A 16,000-nucleotide genomic window follows, 5' to 3' on the forward strand; every position below is an offset into this window, starting at 1 on the left:
ATGCTACCTATGCATTAAATGAGATGGATGGGACAACTCTAAGGATTCCACTGAAAATCTTATCGAGCTCTTTAAACATAGGGAGTCTTTAGCATATGAGTTGAAGGAGTTGGATATTGAGCATGAACATGAGAATATGGAAGATTGGCGAAATCGCACGATACACGATCGCAGTTTTCAGATAGTGAATAGCACTCCGAACTGGGAGGAGTGATCTAGGAGAATTCCGGCTAGGTGTGCTAGTATTTTATCCCCCTTTCAGAGCCAATGGAAGCATTAGGTTGGTGGTTTGAGCAACATAGAGGAAGTTATTGTTTTATGCACGTTTCTGTCTACAAGAGATTTATCTTCTCATAATGCAAAAATAATTTGACAGGCTTCACCTCTGTGAGTATTCTTCTACATCTTCTATTTCTTTGAACCCCTTCTCTTCCGTCTACTCCTCTCCCTGAATCTTCCTTCACCCTAATGTCTCTTACCTCCGTGGTAGACTTTCGACCCCAAACACTCTAAGACCGCCTTAAATTTGCTCCTCTCCGCGTCTTTCCCGCACTTTATCGGGCTTTAAATTTTGCTCTCATTGGCGACCACGGGATAGGGCAACTGAGCCCGTCAAATCCCATGAACTAATCTGGCACATGCATAATCATAAACTAGCATCAAATTGATACAAAAAATACACAATAAAACATGCCACAGCTCTCACCCTACCCCCTGATAACATCAAGGCATGAAAATCCACAAGGGAGAGGCCCAATATAATATGACAGAAATCTAGAGCATCTCTAACCAACTACTCATGGCTAAAAAAGCCTATCAAAGAGGTCATCCTAAGGGTATGAACTACTTACCTAACTTAGGACAACTGGACCAAGACTTCCTACTAGGCGAGGACTCCTATAACCTAGTCATCATATTTTTCTTGTAATACATTTTCCGTTTAGGGTTTCCATACTCGGGCATGTAAAAAGGAGAGAGCTGAGCATATAGTGACCCAAGGAGAATAGGGCATCGACCTCCAGTCCTGACTCGATACCCAAGCACCTACCAAGCTCTCGCAAGGCAACACTTAATCTAGTTTTAGCGCTCACTTTTATTTTCGCTCCAACCTTCCTTGTCTTGTCTTTTCAACTAGCTGCGACCCCTAGGAAGACAAGGCATCGGCCCCGGGTCTTGACTCATCCCCATGAACCTACCAAGCCTCCGCAAGGCAATAATCAACTGCTTGGAGGAATTTTCTTCATTTTTCTACTTCTTCTTTTCCTTTTCTTATTGAGGGGTTAGAACCCCTCTTTACACACCTTTGTAATTTGTATCTTTAGATAGAGTCAAAACTTGCTCTTCTTTTGATATTTTGGCTAGATACTAGGATGCACTTGCAGTGAGTGGAGAAAACTCCAAAATTTTTCCCAACATCTTTGAATGTATTTCTCATAGTCAATTGCACGCATCTTAGCCTCCGTTAACGACTTAGGATCTCACATCCTCACTTGGATTTATGTATCAAGCACTAGACCACTAATACAGAGCTCACATAGCACATCCTCTAGCAACATAGTGGCTCATCTTGGCCAAAGCTTGAGAATATCATCAAAGGCTCTAGCGCATTCTTTAGCAGAAGGGTAAGACTCCTATCTAATCTATAGAAGCTGCCCTAAAATCTTGGTCATGGGCACTTTCTTTTCATATTCATCTAAAAATTTATCACATAGCTCATCAAAGGATTTAATTGACCCTCTTGGGAGGCTCCAGTACCATTTCCTAGCTTCTCCCTTCAGGTTTCTTGAGAATACGAGCATCCGATGTATATCATTAAACCCACTTGCAAGGCAAGTTAGGCTATATTCTTTTAAGTGCAATATTGGATCCTCCTTTACTAGCCCATGAAACACTAGGAGATCCCTATAAGGAGGAGGGCATATAGTCATCTCCTTCTGGATCAGCACTGGGTCATTAAACTTCATATTCATCATGACCTAGTTCTAGCATCTTAGGACTCCTAATCTCTTCCATTTCCACCTTTATTGCTGTAAGAAGGTCACACGCTCCATGGACTTCCCTTTCTACCAACTCATAGAGTGGTCTAGGTAGCCCTATGGCTTTCAGCGTATCATATCGATCCTTTCTTAGAGGATCTTCCATACCTTGCCCATGAAAGGCCATTCCACAATGGATTTATGCAAGAGCTTTTGCCCTTCATCAAAAACTGATATATCGATATTATTTAAAGCTTGTGAGTCGAGCCTTTTGAGCAATGGCTTCCCCTTAACAACCAAGGCTTCTAACGTCCTTGTGGGGTCTAATATTTTAGCATGGCAATCCATCACATGGGACGTTTCAACCACAAGAAAATTCCATTGTATATCCTTACTATCCCATGGTGTTACAGCCTTAGCATGATCGTTGGTCGATGCCAAATTTGCCATGGGTTCCAATGTGCTTGTTGCATATCCTCTAGGCTAATGAATGGTTATGCACAATGTTTCTTGAATAGAGACCGTCCGCACCAAGGTGAACCTTGGCCCATTCCATCATGCTGGAGGACGAACTAGCCGCTAAATGCATACTTTCCACGTCACATAAATCATTTCTGGTAGAGGATTCAATCTCCATGTAATTAACTAGGTCTACTTTAGGAGATTTTGAATAGGGAAAGGCAAGTGTTTGAAACACCAGACAAACCCCATTTTATAGATACTTTAGTGCATTCCTAACAGACAGGGTTATAAATTTTAAGTCCCTTTTTTACCAACTAAAGTTCAAAAACCAGCACTTAATAGCAACTATCGATAAACGCACCACCTGTCAAGACCTAAAACTAGCCTGACATTGGCTATAGGCACTAGCCAGCCGGGCCTCTATAACACTCAAAAGACATTCCCACATGGCCTCGCGGCGAAGAGCATCCAAGGGCATGATGCCCTAACTTCTAATGTAGATATTGTGTTTGTAGTATAACGTAGTCTAATGATTGTCCTTCCCTACTCCTCAAAGGAAGATCCCATACATCTTTGTATAATATACCATGTAACACAAACATAAAGGAGACACCTCTTTGGCTAAATGTCATGGCCCCACTGCAGCTCTCCTACACCGAGAGGATTGGCCTCTCGATGCGTTGCTCTGACATAAATAACATATGAACACACTCCACACTCATTTATTTCAAGCGTTCCAAGATATAAAATTTCCTCACTCCACAATTTTCCAAAGATTTGATCTAGCCTACAACTTGGGTTTCCTCACAACTCAGCATAGGTCATGTAACTGGCAATCAATTGCTATGCATCCAAGAGTTACCATGTGATATGCATAATGCAACTGTGAATGACACATCTCGTGCCCAAGCATTTTATGATAAAAAACCTAGCCACGTGAGGTGTAAAAATAAAAATAAAATTTTTCTTATTTCTCCTATTTTTCTCCATCCATTTCTTCATAAAAATGAGATATTTCAACATTATGAGTTCTTACTGATCAAGGACACTCAGCATCATTTTCATACCAATTTATATCCCATATGCATCCCATTTTCCAATCTGAAACAAAAAAAATTGTCATTTTCCTTCATTTAAGATGCATTTCGAATTTTAAATTATTAATTGCAACTATGGTCTACGGGTTCTGCATTTTTTCATGTACAACCCTCAAGCATACTTCAAACATGATTCATACAAAATTTCTTTCGATGCGCACATCATTAAAGCCATCAAACATCAAAACATTGCAATTTTCTTTGAAAATTTTTTAGCATACCGCTTATTTGTGTGTTGCATGTTTTTTATGAAATGTTTCAGACAGCCAACGAATCCATCATGTATTTCCCAACTGCCCTGGACATTGCTTCTCATCCTCCCTTCAATCTTGAAGCAATCCGCTCCCCATCAGACAAGCATCCTGTGATCTCAGCAACCAAACAGCCATTGCACAAGCAGGAGGTGGCGATCGAGAGAGAGAGAAATAAGAAATTCCTGGGTGTAATGTGTTGTAGATGTTCTTCAGCTCCAATGGGCCTCCACCACAATCGTCGCTAAATGGAGGGGGACCAACACCGACACCATTTCAAAATTCTGTCTTAAATTTGCTCCTCTCCGCATATTTCCCACACTTTGCCAAGCTTTAAATTCTACTCTCGTGGGTGCTAGTTCCAAGACACTTTTGGTTTGGAGCCGATGAAGGCTTGACGAGAAAGAGCAGATGTGTGAGCCGATAATGATGGGATCTCAGGGGAATTGGGCTTGGGAAGAATAGATCACCCAATTGAGGTGGCAGAGGCCAAGAGTGCATTGCATGGATGATGGGGCCTTCGAAGCTGGTGGTTGAAACCTTTGTTTGTACCTGGAAAGAAAAGGTGCACTACCTAGGGGTGTGCTTGGTTTGCCTTGTAGTACATTGTGCTCGTGCTAGTGGGACTAGGAGTTGGGTCAACATGCAAGCATGGGCATTGTCCCTCACTTGAGGACCTAGTTTGTGTATAAGGGAGGTGCATTGTGTGTAGCCGAGGGTGACAGGTCTAACCATAGGCAAGTATTACCTCCCTAGGTATGTCCTGGCCTAGATGTGCCCTAATAAGCGTGGAGTGGGGGAATCAAATGAGGCTAGGGGGTTAGGGATGGAGCTGATCGACCGAAGCCACCGGACGCACCCAACTTGAGGACCCAATCAGTGTAGCCGATGTGGGGTAAGCTACGATTCATTGGGGTTTCTTTTGTTTTCTTCTTCGTCTATCGTTCCTTCTCTTTCTTGTTCATTTTATTATCTATTTATTTTCTTTTTCTTTTCTTTTCTTCTTTTTTTTCTTCTTCTTTTAAAAAAAATAAGTTACGTAGGCAGGATGAGAGCTAAGCTTTATCGTCCAAGTGGGATCGAGCATAAAGACCTTTTTCAATAAGATATGGCAAGCAATACTAAAGAGAAAGATGAGGAAGGTAATCTCCATCAACAAGGATAAGTGGTGTGTCTTAATTAGAGAAAAGGGAGTTCGTATTCATCGAAATCTAGAGCCAGGAATATCAAGGTATGCAATAGGACAGTTAAACTGCTCACAGGGTTTTTGAAACCCCTATGGTTAATTTAACCACTACCCTACATCCTTATTTTTGAAACCCCTATGGTTGTGATTCTCATCCCTTTGTCCCCTAACACCATGTTGCTCCATTGACGTCTTGGTCCTTATTAGCATTTTTGGCAACATCAAATGAAATACATCCCAAGAGTGGCAAAGAAGTTGACGTTCCACTCACCAAAGTATGAAATATCTGCTTTGCATGTGCATGATGTACATAACTTTTGAGTAAAGGAGTCAAGAGACATCAAATGTATTGAGCACATTCTATACAGGTTTAGAGCCCTCCAATTAAAGGGCCAAGCAAGAAACATCCAATGATCTTTCATCCTACAATCGAGAACAGAAATGCATAATTGGGAACCACATATCTAGTGGAAACCGGCATTCTTGCTTGGATTACAAAATGGAACAAATCTGGTAGAGACCAGCGTTCTTGCTCTGGATGACCCAATGAAACCTCCAGCATGCAACCCATGCAAGACAATTGAGGACCTACGGTGGCTGTGGGCGTAAGAGGCCTGGATTTGTCTGCACAATGACAGGCATGATCACCACCTCAATGGAATTGTCTGCACAATGACAGGCATGATCACCACCTCAATGGCACCAATGAAGATGACCAAGCTGTTAATGGCAGTGGCAAAGGCATTTACCATGCTATGGAGCTGCTTAGTCGAGGGCTTTGGCTAGTGGGCTGGATGTTTATTATCAAGCTCTTGGAATGATGTGGACTTGGCCCTATCATCTTTCAAAAGCTGCTAGCATTGTTTATACCATTGCAACGATGACAGTCAACATCGATAGATATTATTTGGAGGTCTTGTCTCTTAAGGATCCACTCGACAACGTTGCGCCATAGCTCCTTCATTGTTTGAAATGGTTACATAGATTACAAGACCCAACAAGAAATGATAACGGGCAGCATATTCACTTCCTAGATGTTTGCAGGTGACAATCCTAACATTAATGCTGCCAAATAATCTCTCTCTCTCTCTCTCTCTCTCTCTCTCTCTCTCTCTCTCTCATGGATTGTTGCTAATTTATTGACTGTTCAATGCCAGATAACGACTCCTGACCATAGTTCACTTGAAGAATAAGATGTAAAAGCAAACAAGTCGACTTCCCAAACGCACAAGGACCGCATTTACATGTTTCTTTTGGTTGGGTAATTGGTCAGCTAGTACTACAGACTGAGTGGTGTGTGAAGTAAAAAAGCTCAGCTTGTAGAGGAAGGCATAAGGCATAATTGAATGAACCAAGTAATGGACTTGTGGGAGGTTGACAAATGGACCTATGGGAGGTTGAGGATCTTTCTTGTAAAAGAAGGTTGTTATATTAGTTTTCTTTCACATAAGAAGGATGACCTTAAAATTTTGTCTTATACAAATGGAAAATTTTAAGGTAATCCTTCAAAATGTGAGGGACTGCCCCTTTCTTTTCTTTCAGGCAGCCATAGTCAGTGATGTAGGGGAAGAAGAATCTTGGTGCTCTGAGGATTTGTGGTCTTCAGACTGGCTATGGGCTGTGGTGACAAGAGTGCCGCCTGAAGACACTGCCTGCAGCTCTTCACGTGTGAGAATAAAGATCTTCCCGGCAATGTCAACAAATTCCCTGGCCATTCACATGAGCAAAACATATCAAGACACATGACACAAAGCTATCATCTTGTAGTTCAATAGTAGCTGCTCTGGGCTCATCATCCAAAAGCCCGAATGAAATGAGGGGCACAGAATCATAGTAGACAAACTTGATGAATAGCATCTATCTATTAGATAAAACAACCCACTTTTCCTGATTAAAGAACTCCATGGCATGACACACTGAATAGGAACTAATGGCACTGATTTAAAGAAATACTTACTGCCATGGATCATCGCCTACTAGCATCATGTCTCCTTCATTGTCTGTGTACGTGATTTGCCAACCTAAGCCAGGATCACTCAATTCCCCTTTCATGTTGAACAGTGTCTCAAGAGCATCAATCAACTGAGAGTAACCATTGAACTTTGAGAGGTCAATAGACCTCCCTACAGCATACCCTTTCTTGTGAACCTAAGCATAAAAAGTAGCAATGATTTAATGCCAGCTCTTCTAGCAGGACAACTTCAATTCATCCTTGAGGCTTAAATTTTTCACACCTTGATTCGATGTCTTGTTGATGACGTATTGCCATCAGACTGATCCATCCAAGACTTGCGGACCTTGTTTTCGGCATTTGATGCAGAAGCAGGCATTTGCATTCCCATGCTGTGACTGGAAACTTTCTTAGAGTCTGAAGAAGATAGCCCAGAAGTTACCACTACTGGTTGATCACAACTATTCTCAATTGAACTGGACGCAGCAGTGCAGCCGCCAACCACCATCACACAATTCTCCTTCAAAGAGAAGCCAAAGAGTTTCAGGTTGTTTTCAGTCCCCTGATTAGAAGCCATGCAATTATTTTCCTTTACAAGATCAGAAGATTGAGACTGCTGCTTCTTTAGAGCAGTATCATTACCACCACAATTGATACGCAACAAATTTTTTGTGAAAGAAGCTCTAGCTGAACTGCTGGTTGCAGCAGCACTTGACAGCTCAGATGCTATACATTTTGTTGGCAGTGCCTGATTTTTCAATGTGACATGTTCTGCTTTAGGAGACACTAGATTTGGCCAAAATGACATCAGCTGAGTTGACTTGTCCTGCTCTTGAATCAAGGATGATCCGGGCACATTCGACATGTTTGAACTAGCTTCTGATCTCTGTTGTGGTCTTAGCAAGGACAAAACTGACAAAGGTTTGGAATTTGGTGACTGGTCCTCGGTAGCAGACTTCATGCTCTGAGCAGCTTCGCAAGGTCGTTGTTGTTGTAACAAGAGACTTGCTTGTAGTGGCTGTGTATCCAATGATACTGATTTCTTATTACCCGATGGCATCATTCTACTGTATGAGTCATTAAAACCACCATAAAGCAGGTTAGACAAGCCAAAATCTGATCTTCCGGACTGCACAGACATGCTTGACTTGTTTCGAAGGGATCTTTGGAGCTCAACAACAGGGTCATTGACCTTCAAGTCCTGTATGGAAGACTTAACAGTTCCCTTGAACAAATCCTCTCTTGAAGAGATGCCCATAGGGACTGATTCTTGATCTTGCAAGACCTTAGTAAGCCTAAAAGAGTTCAGAGTGTCCAAGGAGCTCCCTACAATGCCTGCAAGGTGGCATCAGCAGTGAGCAACAAACTAGACATTGAAAACTTTCAACAGTACTTGTTATACATATCTCAAAATGGTCCACACATACTAGTGGCACTGAAATCCATGGAAGAAGAATGGTAGCCTGACCGTAACCGCTTCAATCCAGGACTAATTGGAAGATCCAAACTAGTAGCTAAAAAGGGTTCTATTTCCCATGGTGACACCCGCTCATTGCGATCACTCGCAGAATGTTCATCCCAGTTTACCTGTAATTCGTGATGTCATAGTTTGCATTTCTTTAAATGTCTAAGATTAAACCGAGCTAAGAGACCCCAGGTCGAAAGATCACCTTCAATGAGCGCCACTTTGAGTCAGGCCACCTGCTAGAATCCACATCTCCTACTCCCGTTATGGTGCCGGTATGCCTGTATTGAAGTATAATCTTCTAATTAATCATTATCATCTGTCATTACCTACGTACATCCATAGTATCCATAAAGCACATCTGAAATACCTTCTTTCTGTCCCATCTTCAGCTTCAAATCGCATTTTGAACCGCATGCCAACGGATAAAGAGTGAGCAAATGCTTTTCTATATTTCTGATGTTGAATAACAAACTCTGCTGGACTTGTCCTACACATATGGCCCAAAATCAGTCACAGCATTTTTTATAAAACTTGCCTTGCAGACAGTCCAGAGCTGATAACATCTATCACACATTAAACAACTCAAATTTACAACCTTCATTAACATATCAAAACATGACACTTCTCGACATTTCAATTTGGAAAGAATGTTGGTGCAGAAGTGACAATGAAGCCATATAAGCAACATTCTTGAGAAGGGTATTAAAGTGCAATTATATATTTTCAATATCCACCTTCTTAAGGTCTTTCCAGAAGGCAGAATTGCTGATGCCTAGACCAAACTACAGGCAATTTACTGCAATAAGGACTAAATAAGGCAATGCGACAGTAAACAGGAGCAAGTAGACCGTGTAATCTCTGCAGACCACTGGGAAGAAAATATCTTAACCCAAGCATATAGCTAGGAGTGTACACATGTCAACAAGCTCCCCATGATTAATTATTTCAAAACCACATGCTGAGATACCTCAGGGAACCCACTATATGTAAACCCTTACTATCACATGTTCAAGGCCTTACTATCACATATGTTAAAAACCCCTTATTTGTAATTTACCATTAATGAAGGACACCCTTCTATTCAACCTGTGAATATCCTCATTAAATGATACACTTCTGTAAGCAAAAAAGCTCTAAATGACCTATGAATGAGACACTAAAATGAAAGATTTCACTTATGTTGGCAGCAGATACCAATATTCTCATCCAAAGAGAAGCTCATAATTTAATTTGGGACCCCAGCTTGAACTATTACGCAGATGTAGTGATATTTCAACACCAAAGACAGTAAATTGGAAAAGAGCAGACCTTCCAGCTCTTCCAAGGCCCCCATGACACAGCAGACAAGAAGTTGGACAAGATGGAATTGTAACTGGACTCCCAAACAGTGAAAGAACAGGTTCAGAACCATCTGGGCCAGTAGAATCCAATCCAAAGCATCCAGCCTCATGAAAACTTTTCTTGAATCCTGTGGACCAATGAAAGAACTCTGAAGCTGGGCACAAGGGAAGGCATAAGACCCAGGAGACCCCAGTATAACACAGCCAATGCTCATCTCTCATATATCTCCACTGCATCTGTGACCAGCATCCCCACCACTTCTAAGTTGGCAAGGATTATTTGATGGAGAAGCTTATGAGCTTCCCCTCTGACCTGGAACTGAGTTAAGTCTTTCCTTTCATATGATCGGTATTGGCTAGATCCTCATGAACCAATGCCAGCATGTACACTATTGAAGGCAGGCAATCAGCCAGACGATTGGTTAACAGCCTGCTGGCTAAGGTAATCAAAACTTGATCTGGAATTAGATTTCTCATCCTTAGATCCCTGCTTGGGAACTAATACTCACTAACTTATCCTGCTACTGGTGCAAGTAACTTGCACTTTCTTTATTCCACTATGTGAGCAACATTAGTCTGGAGAATAGTACCACATAAAAATATAATCTACACCCCAAATAACCTCAAGAAGAAAGGTGATAATGGTGTACTTCAGTTCAATTAAAAGCATATACTGCCTGCAAAATGGATATTATGCAATGTCATCACCAACCATCAAAGCACACTTAGATCAATCCAGCTGCAAGGACACTTCCAGATGAGAATCCCACTTTGAGATGAACATTGCCACCAGATATAATACAGGTAGCATCCATTGCAAGGCATTCAACAGGCATACAGATGATTGCAGACTACTACATTTATGATCAATAACCCTGATAGGCATGCCACTAACCAAGGGATAACATCCAATCTTATTACTCCTCATGCAAAGTTAACAAGTTTACAGAATGTGAGCACCTACACATGGTGAAAATCATTCCCTGATTCTAGGAACAGCCTGAGCCAGCTACATCAAACTCAACAAAGAAATTCCCTTGAACAAAGGATTGTAACCCTTTTCAGTGTTGTAGAAGACATGATCCATAAAGGCCACAATCTAATGCCAAAAACCAGCATTGCTCAATCCTGATGCTGACTAACTTGCAGCAAAGACTGGTTCACTGGTTGATAATGTGCATTGCCCAGCTCAGGCATGAATGTGCCAAAAGCTACAACGTACTGCCTTCATCTTGTTGAAGCCAGGCCTGTACAATGGTAGATGCAATCCACTTAGCAAACCCAGGACTGATAATGAGACCAAAAGAGTCTGACAACATCTATCATCAGTCACTGGCAGTGTTCTTTGCAGCACCCTTTAGGGCAGCTAAGTTCTAATGTGATTCAAAATATCTTTCAGGAGTTCCACTCAAGAACACATTCATAAGACACAGGTTTCTCCTTTAAAATACATACATGCAAAGACAAGTTCAGTGAGCTCAGCAACAGCCATCATTACTTGGGAAACCGTATAAGCTAATTGCAGGATTATAACTTTGAGATGTAACTGTAACAGATCCTTCAAAGATGTTCTCTTATTAATCTTGTACTTCTCACAACATCTGTAAGAGCATAAAGCAATCCATCAACTTTTGGAACACAGGCATCATTCTAATTAATGTTTCTGAGTGGCCTACCTGTTCACTCCAAAAAGTCAAATATGTGATGAATCTCAGAGTTTCCTTCCCACTGGCATGGAAACTGAATATTATGATGTTTTAAAATTCAAATGTCCTGCATGTAAAATCTCTAAATCCCTCTACAAGTTCTCAAAGGCATAATAAAGCTTGAAGATTGGCCCATACAGAATAATCCTAACAACATTTCAACTGACGCTCTTGATTGCACTATACTCTGAGCAGCGGGATGTACTTTCTTAAGACCCAAGTACATCACATTAAGGTCACAGTTCCAATGCAGACCCTCGACTACCTCTTGGGTCAACTTATCTTTAAAATAATGGGCCCAAATGTTAACATTTGATTTGTCTTGACCTTCCTGGCATAATTAGGATATTGCAAATCACTGTTATAAAATTAGCACTGCATCTTCCCTTACTGCCAGGAATCAATGATGTGCATTGAATCTATTGAGGGGGGGCAGTAGTATCCAATACATTGAATGAGTGTGACATGCTTAAAACAATGTCCTACAACTGATGATTCGGATAATAGAATCGTCGATTTCAAAGGACATTTCTATTAATTACATAGAAGCCCAAGTGTTCCAAGCTTACACATCCCAATGATTGAAAGACCAGGCTGCAAAGGATGTGAAGATTTGCTTGCACAAAAACATCATTGAAGAGAAACAGGACAGGCAAGCTCCCATAAACTTTCTAGTGGAAATTATACAAAAAGGTGAACCTACAATAACAATACCATCTGCCACATTTGAGCTCTTGTGAATAAACTATATGACAGATAAAATACATGCAATACACATCAGAAAATAAGATTTGTGGGTACCGTGGGTTGTAATACACATTGAACATGCTCTTTGTGGACACAGCATGAGCAGCAGCTGCAAGGACACCCATGTGCATGCTGTGACTGGGAAGAACTGACATAGGCAGGGTGCTTAGAGGGCGTGCTGCTCGACGAATACCTAGCCACAACTCTCCATTTACCCCCCTGCCAATGATCCAATTTTTGACTGGTCAATTGCCTGAAAAAAGTGTGTGTGTTAAGATGTTCAATAAACCAGTGGTAACTTGCTACCTCAGAAATAAAACTGAATCGCCAGCAACAAGTTTTTTGGTGCTAACAAAAACACTCCATCCAGTTGTCAGCAGATGCCGGCGAGGCTGACCTGCATGAGTAAGGCTTACGAAAAGTTAGACACTAGTATACCTCATAACTGCAGTGTGTAAGAAACATGGCATCCAAGCAATCAATTGAGTTTCAACAACATTTACATCATATGGGACATTTGCCTTCATATCAAACACTGTCTATTGCATTACATACCACGATAGATATGCCGAAATCTCCATTCAACCCCATGGAGGTCCCTGGCTACTAGCTCTTGGGATGGTCGTTGCTGAGAATAATCCTGTTGAAAGAGAATGCAGTCACTAGAAATAAGCATAAGACATGGAAATTCTCAAAATTAGAGTAGAGGGAGATATAAATGAATTGAAGAAGACTCCAAACTAAGCATTGGCAACCGCCTGCACAAAAAAGTTTGTGTACCAATGCAGGAAAGCATTCATCTGCTGCCCGCCTTGGTACTGAGAATCCCCCATGGGTGCTTGTATCTGATACCGTCAACGTCTTACAGAACATGTGAGATGAAAGCTTTGGAGGAGCTAGCAGATCAGCTTCCAGAGTTTTCTCAAGATGCTGCCCAAGAACAAAGTACACATACACCAAACCACTGAAACAACATTTAATTGATGCAAAGGAAGCAAAGATGGACAGCCGAGCAGATAACAAATACCTCAGGTAGAGGAACTAGTGTGAACTGAGCATACACTTCATCAGTTTCTCGATCAGCCTGATGTTCTCAAATGAACACTTAGTGTTAACTGACAAGCATGTGCCTCCATACATAATAATAAGTCTTGGAAACTCAAAATAGGAATGAAAACCAAACAATTACATGAAGTGTCAAGTCCACTACGCGGCATGAGATCTGTGAAGGAATGTTGTAAATGGGCATCTGCTGTTCAGCTCCTTGCTTCATGGATGCAGCTACCTGTATTCATATCAACCATGGGGACCTCATCTTATTCTGTTATTATGCATTGCCTAACATACAACCATTTATTTGCTTTGGATGCCTACAATAGCACAAGAAGTTTTAGGCATTTTCCATGTGGGAAAAGGGGGGTCCTTTCCAATGTTTCTCCTCATATTCTTCAACATCATCAGCATCTGTGAGGGAGGGACCACATACCTAGCTAGGAGTGGTTGGGGGTAGGGAGCTGCTGGGTATGCAGGCCCCCGCCTCACAGAAGCTCATGATGTTGTCGCGGTTCACAATGTGGGAATTGTAGTAGGAGTTGTCTGAAACTTCTTGTTTAGCATACTGAATGTATGATCAAAAAGAGGTGGAGCTGACCTGCTCTAAGTGCCCTTGTGGGAAGTATATCACTCGACTTCCCTTGCAGGGCAGGGAAACAAGTGGACCAGCACAGGCGTGCCACAACTCAGAGTACATGAGCTCATTGTTGACAGCTGATCAATACGGAAACATGATTAGTGCTGAAGAAGATGGGTTCCTCAGGAGTTTTTGCCCGGTGAGACTGACCAGTACCTGAGTTAGCTGATAGAAGGGTCTCCTGTCTACCAGCTGCTGGCATTGCTGCTGAGAAGCTCATGTTTAGATGAAGAATTGATGAACCAGGCTGCACCATTGCAGGAATTGTGGGGGCCTCCGGTCCACTATCCAAATAAGTTACCTACAGTGGTCCCACAGAGAGCATGGTGGGTTGATTCACCCAGCAACCTGCTAGGAAAGAGCATATAGAGGATCACATAGTGACTCCGAGAGGTGCATTAGTTTGCGTTGAGAATGGAAAGCTAGAAATACACTGAAAAGCAGGAAAACATGATACGGGTATCACACCTACTAAATTGATATGAGAATGCAAGTCTAATCGAATCAATGTGCAGGTGCTTAACTGAAGAGGCATCAACTAAGTCAAGGGAAGCGCCGTTGAGCAACGAGAGCATTATACTTCCTGAGACGATGATCGAGGATGATTAAAAGTCTGATAGATAGGTGGGAATAAGAGGGAGAAAAGATTCACCCTTCATACCTGCAGCTTGAGTAACTATGGATTGAACTCTGCGGAAGAGCAGATAACTGAAGCCCTCTTCTTCTTCCTCCTCGTATTCTTATTCTTCTTCTTGCAGCTGGATTAGTGAGCTATGGAGACTCTCCAGAAGATCAGGCAATGGAACTGCTTTCCTCAATGCGATCCGTGTAGAGCATGCAAGTGCTGATCAGCTTCCACGTCACCACCTTCAGAGAGACCCATTTTGGCAGCAGAAGCACATGATAATCCTAATGCAGAAGGGAACCCATGTCCATCCCAAGCTGAGGCTCCTCACTCTCTCTATCTCTCTCTCTCAACCTACACTGCTACCCATTGCTAGTTTTGCAGCAACAACGAAAGATCACATGTGAGGCATTCGAGGTCTCCTCTCTCCCCATGCAAAATCAATATCGAGGCAAAAAGAAAATAAGCGAAATTAGAGTATCTATCGGTTCATTCTTCTTCACTCTGTCTCTCTCTGTCTATCAAACCATGGGGGATAGCCAGCGGCGGTTCAGAAGAAAGGGAAAGGATGTGTGCATGTGAGGAATTACTTGAAGAGTAAAGAATGTATTCCCTTTCATGGTGATTGCGTGTGTTAGATTTGCTCAATTATGAGGAGTCAGGAGAAGCCAAGATTCGAGAAGATAAATAAGGGGATTGAAATGTGAAAGGGGGGGAAAAAATAATTAATTAATATACATTTTGAATTAATTATTATTAATTTTTCCTGGTTTTTTTAATTATTAATTTGAAGAAAAAAGAGGGGCAGAAAGGGAAGAATCTCGAGCCAAATTTTTCTGTTGTGGGCTCAAAGTGGCGGCTTGGCTGTGGCTCCAGCTCCTCAAGATTGGCTTAAAAAAGACAACCCACTCTATTATTAAATTAGAAAATCAAGTTATTATTATTTAATAACTAATAATGAGAGAGAAAAAACACGGCGACGCAACACAGACACGAGAGAGAGAGAGAGAGAGAGAGTCCTCCCCTTTTGGGTGCAATCAATTTTGCATCAGAGGCAGCTGCAGATGATGAGCTATGAAAATCATACATGCATTATGTTATTATCGTTATAATTATCACTTATCTATATTTGCTGCTGCTATATTATTAATACTATTATTATATTCTATCGGTAGGGCAGGAGAGGGGTGGCTAATGATTAATATCCCCTCCCTCATCTGACAAGCGGCGACCATCAAGACGCCCAAAGTACAACGAAAACATTCCACTAGTCAGATGAGAGATATAATTTGTGCTCTTTTCTTAGTTTATGTATGCTCTTTTTGGAATAATAATATAATGAGACTGTTTGTGCAGTGTTCCTATGCCCATACTTGGTAACCATAAGGAGTGTGTATGTTCTCTTTAGAATTCGCATAAGAATTTTGTCTAATGAGCCTGTTGGGTCACCAGAAGGAGAAATTGTGATCTATAAATGGAACTAGGGGTTCACCCCGGCGAA

The 16,000-nt window shown here is 41.6% G+C and overlaps 1 protein-coding gene across 3 annotated transcripts; it reads right to left on the reverse strand.

Moving 5' to 3' along the window:
* Positions 1-6,152: 6,152 nt before the first annotated feature.
* On the reverse strand, positions 6,153-14,672 carry LOC148012312 (auxin response factor 1-like). Of its 3 annotated transcripts, XM_087669738.1 has the most exons (16): positions 14,536-14,625; positions 14,399-14,457; positions 14,031-14,222; positions 13,836-13,951; positions 13,374-13,469; positions 13,212-13,268; positions 12,965-13,114; positions 12,740-12,824; positions 12,491-12,581; positions 12,239-12,403; positions 8,759-8,878; positions 8,594-8,669; positions 8,351-8,510; positions 7,207-8,258; positions 6,930-7,120; positions 6,153-6,679 (listed from the first exon to the last, which is right to left on the reverse strand). In XM_087669738.1, the coding sequence occupies exons 3-16, from the start codon at positions 14,128-14,130 to the stop codon at positions 6,511-6,513; spliced, it is 2,628 nt and encodes an 875-aa protein (XP_087525864.1). In that variant the 5' UTR covers positions 14,131-14,222; positions 14,399-14,457; positions 14,536-14,625; the 3' UTR covers positions 6,153-6,510. The 3 variants fall into 3 exon arrangements, with proteins under 3 accessions (XP_087525864.1, XP_087525863.1, XP_087525866.1); XM_087669737.1 differs by lacking the exon at positions 14,399-14,457 and having other exon boundaries at positions 14,536-14,672; XM_087669740.1 differs by lacking the exon at positions 14,399-14,457 and having other exon boundaries at positions 14,031-14,225; positions 14,536-14,643.
* Positions 14,673-16,000: the final 1,328 nt, after the last annotated feature.

This window comes from Lygodium microphyllum, chromosome 27 (genome assembly GCF_053477565.2).
Source record: "Lygodium microphyllum isolate KBCC chromosome 27, Lygodium_microphyllum_v1.1.10, whole genome shotgun sequence".
Taxonomy (NCBI): Eukaryota; Viridiplantae; Streptophyta; class Polypodiopsida; order Schizaeales; family Lygodiaceae; genus Lygodium; species Lygodium microphyllum.

Excerpts from the sequence above, each read along its gene's own strand:
- LOC148012312 (XM_087669737.1), bottom strand. The coding sequence starts at position 14,130 with ATGGTGCAGCCTGGTTCATCAATTCTTCATCTAAACATGAGCTTCTCA. Across the intron at positions 13,952-14,030 it reads CCTTCTATCAGCTAACTCAG|CTGTCAACAATGAGCTCATG; the intron begins GTACTGGTCAGT and ends CGTATTGATCAG. Across the intron at positions 8,670-8,758 it reads GAAGATGGGACAGAAAGAAG|GCATACCGGCACCATAACGG; the intron begins GTATTTCAGATG and ends ACTTCAATACAG.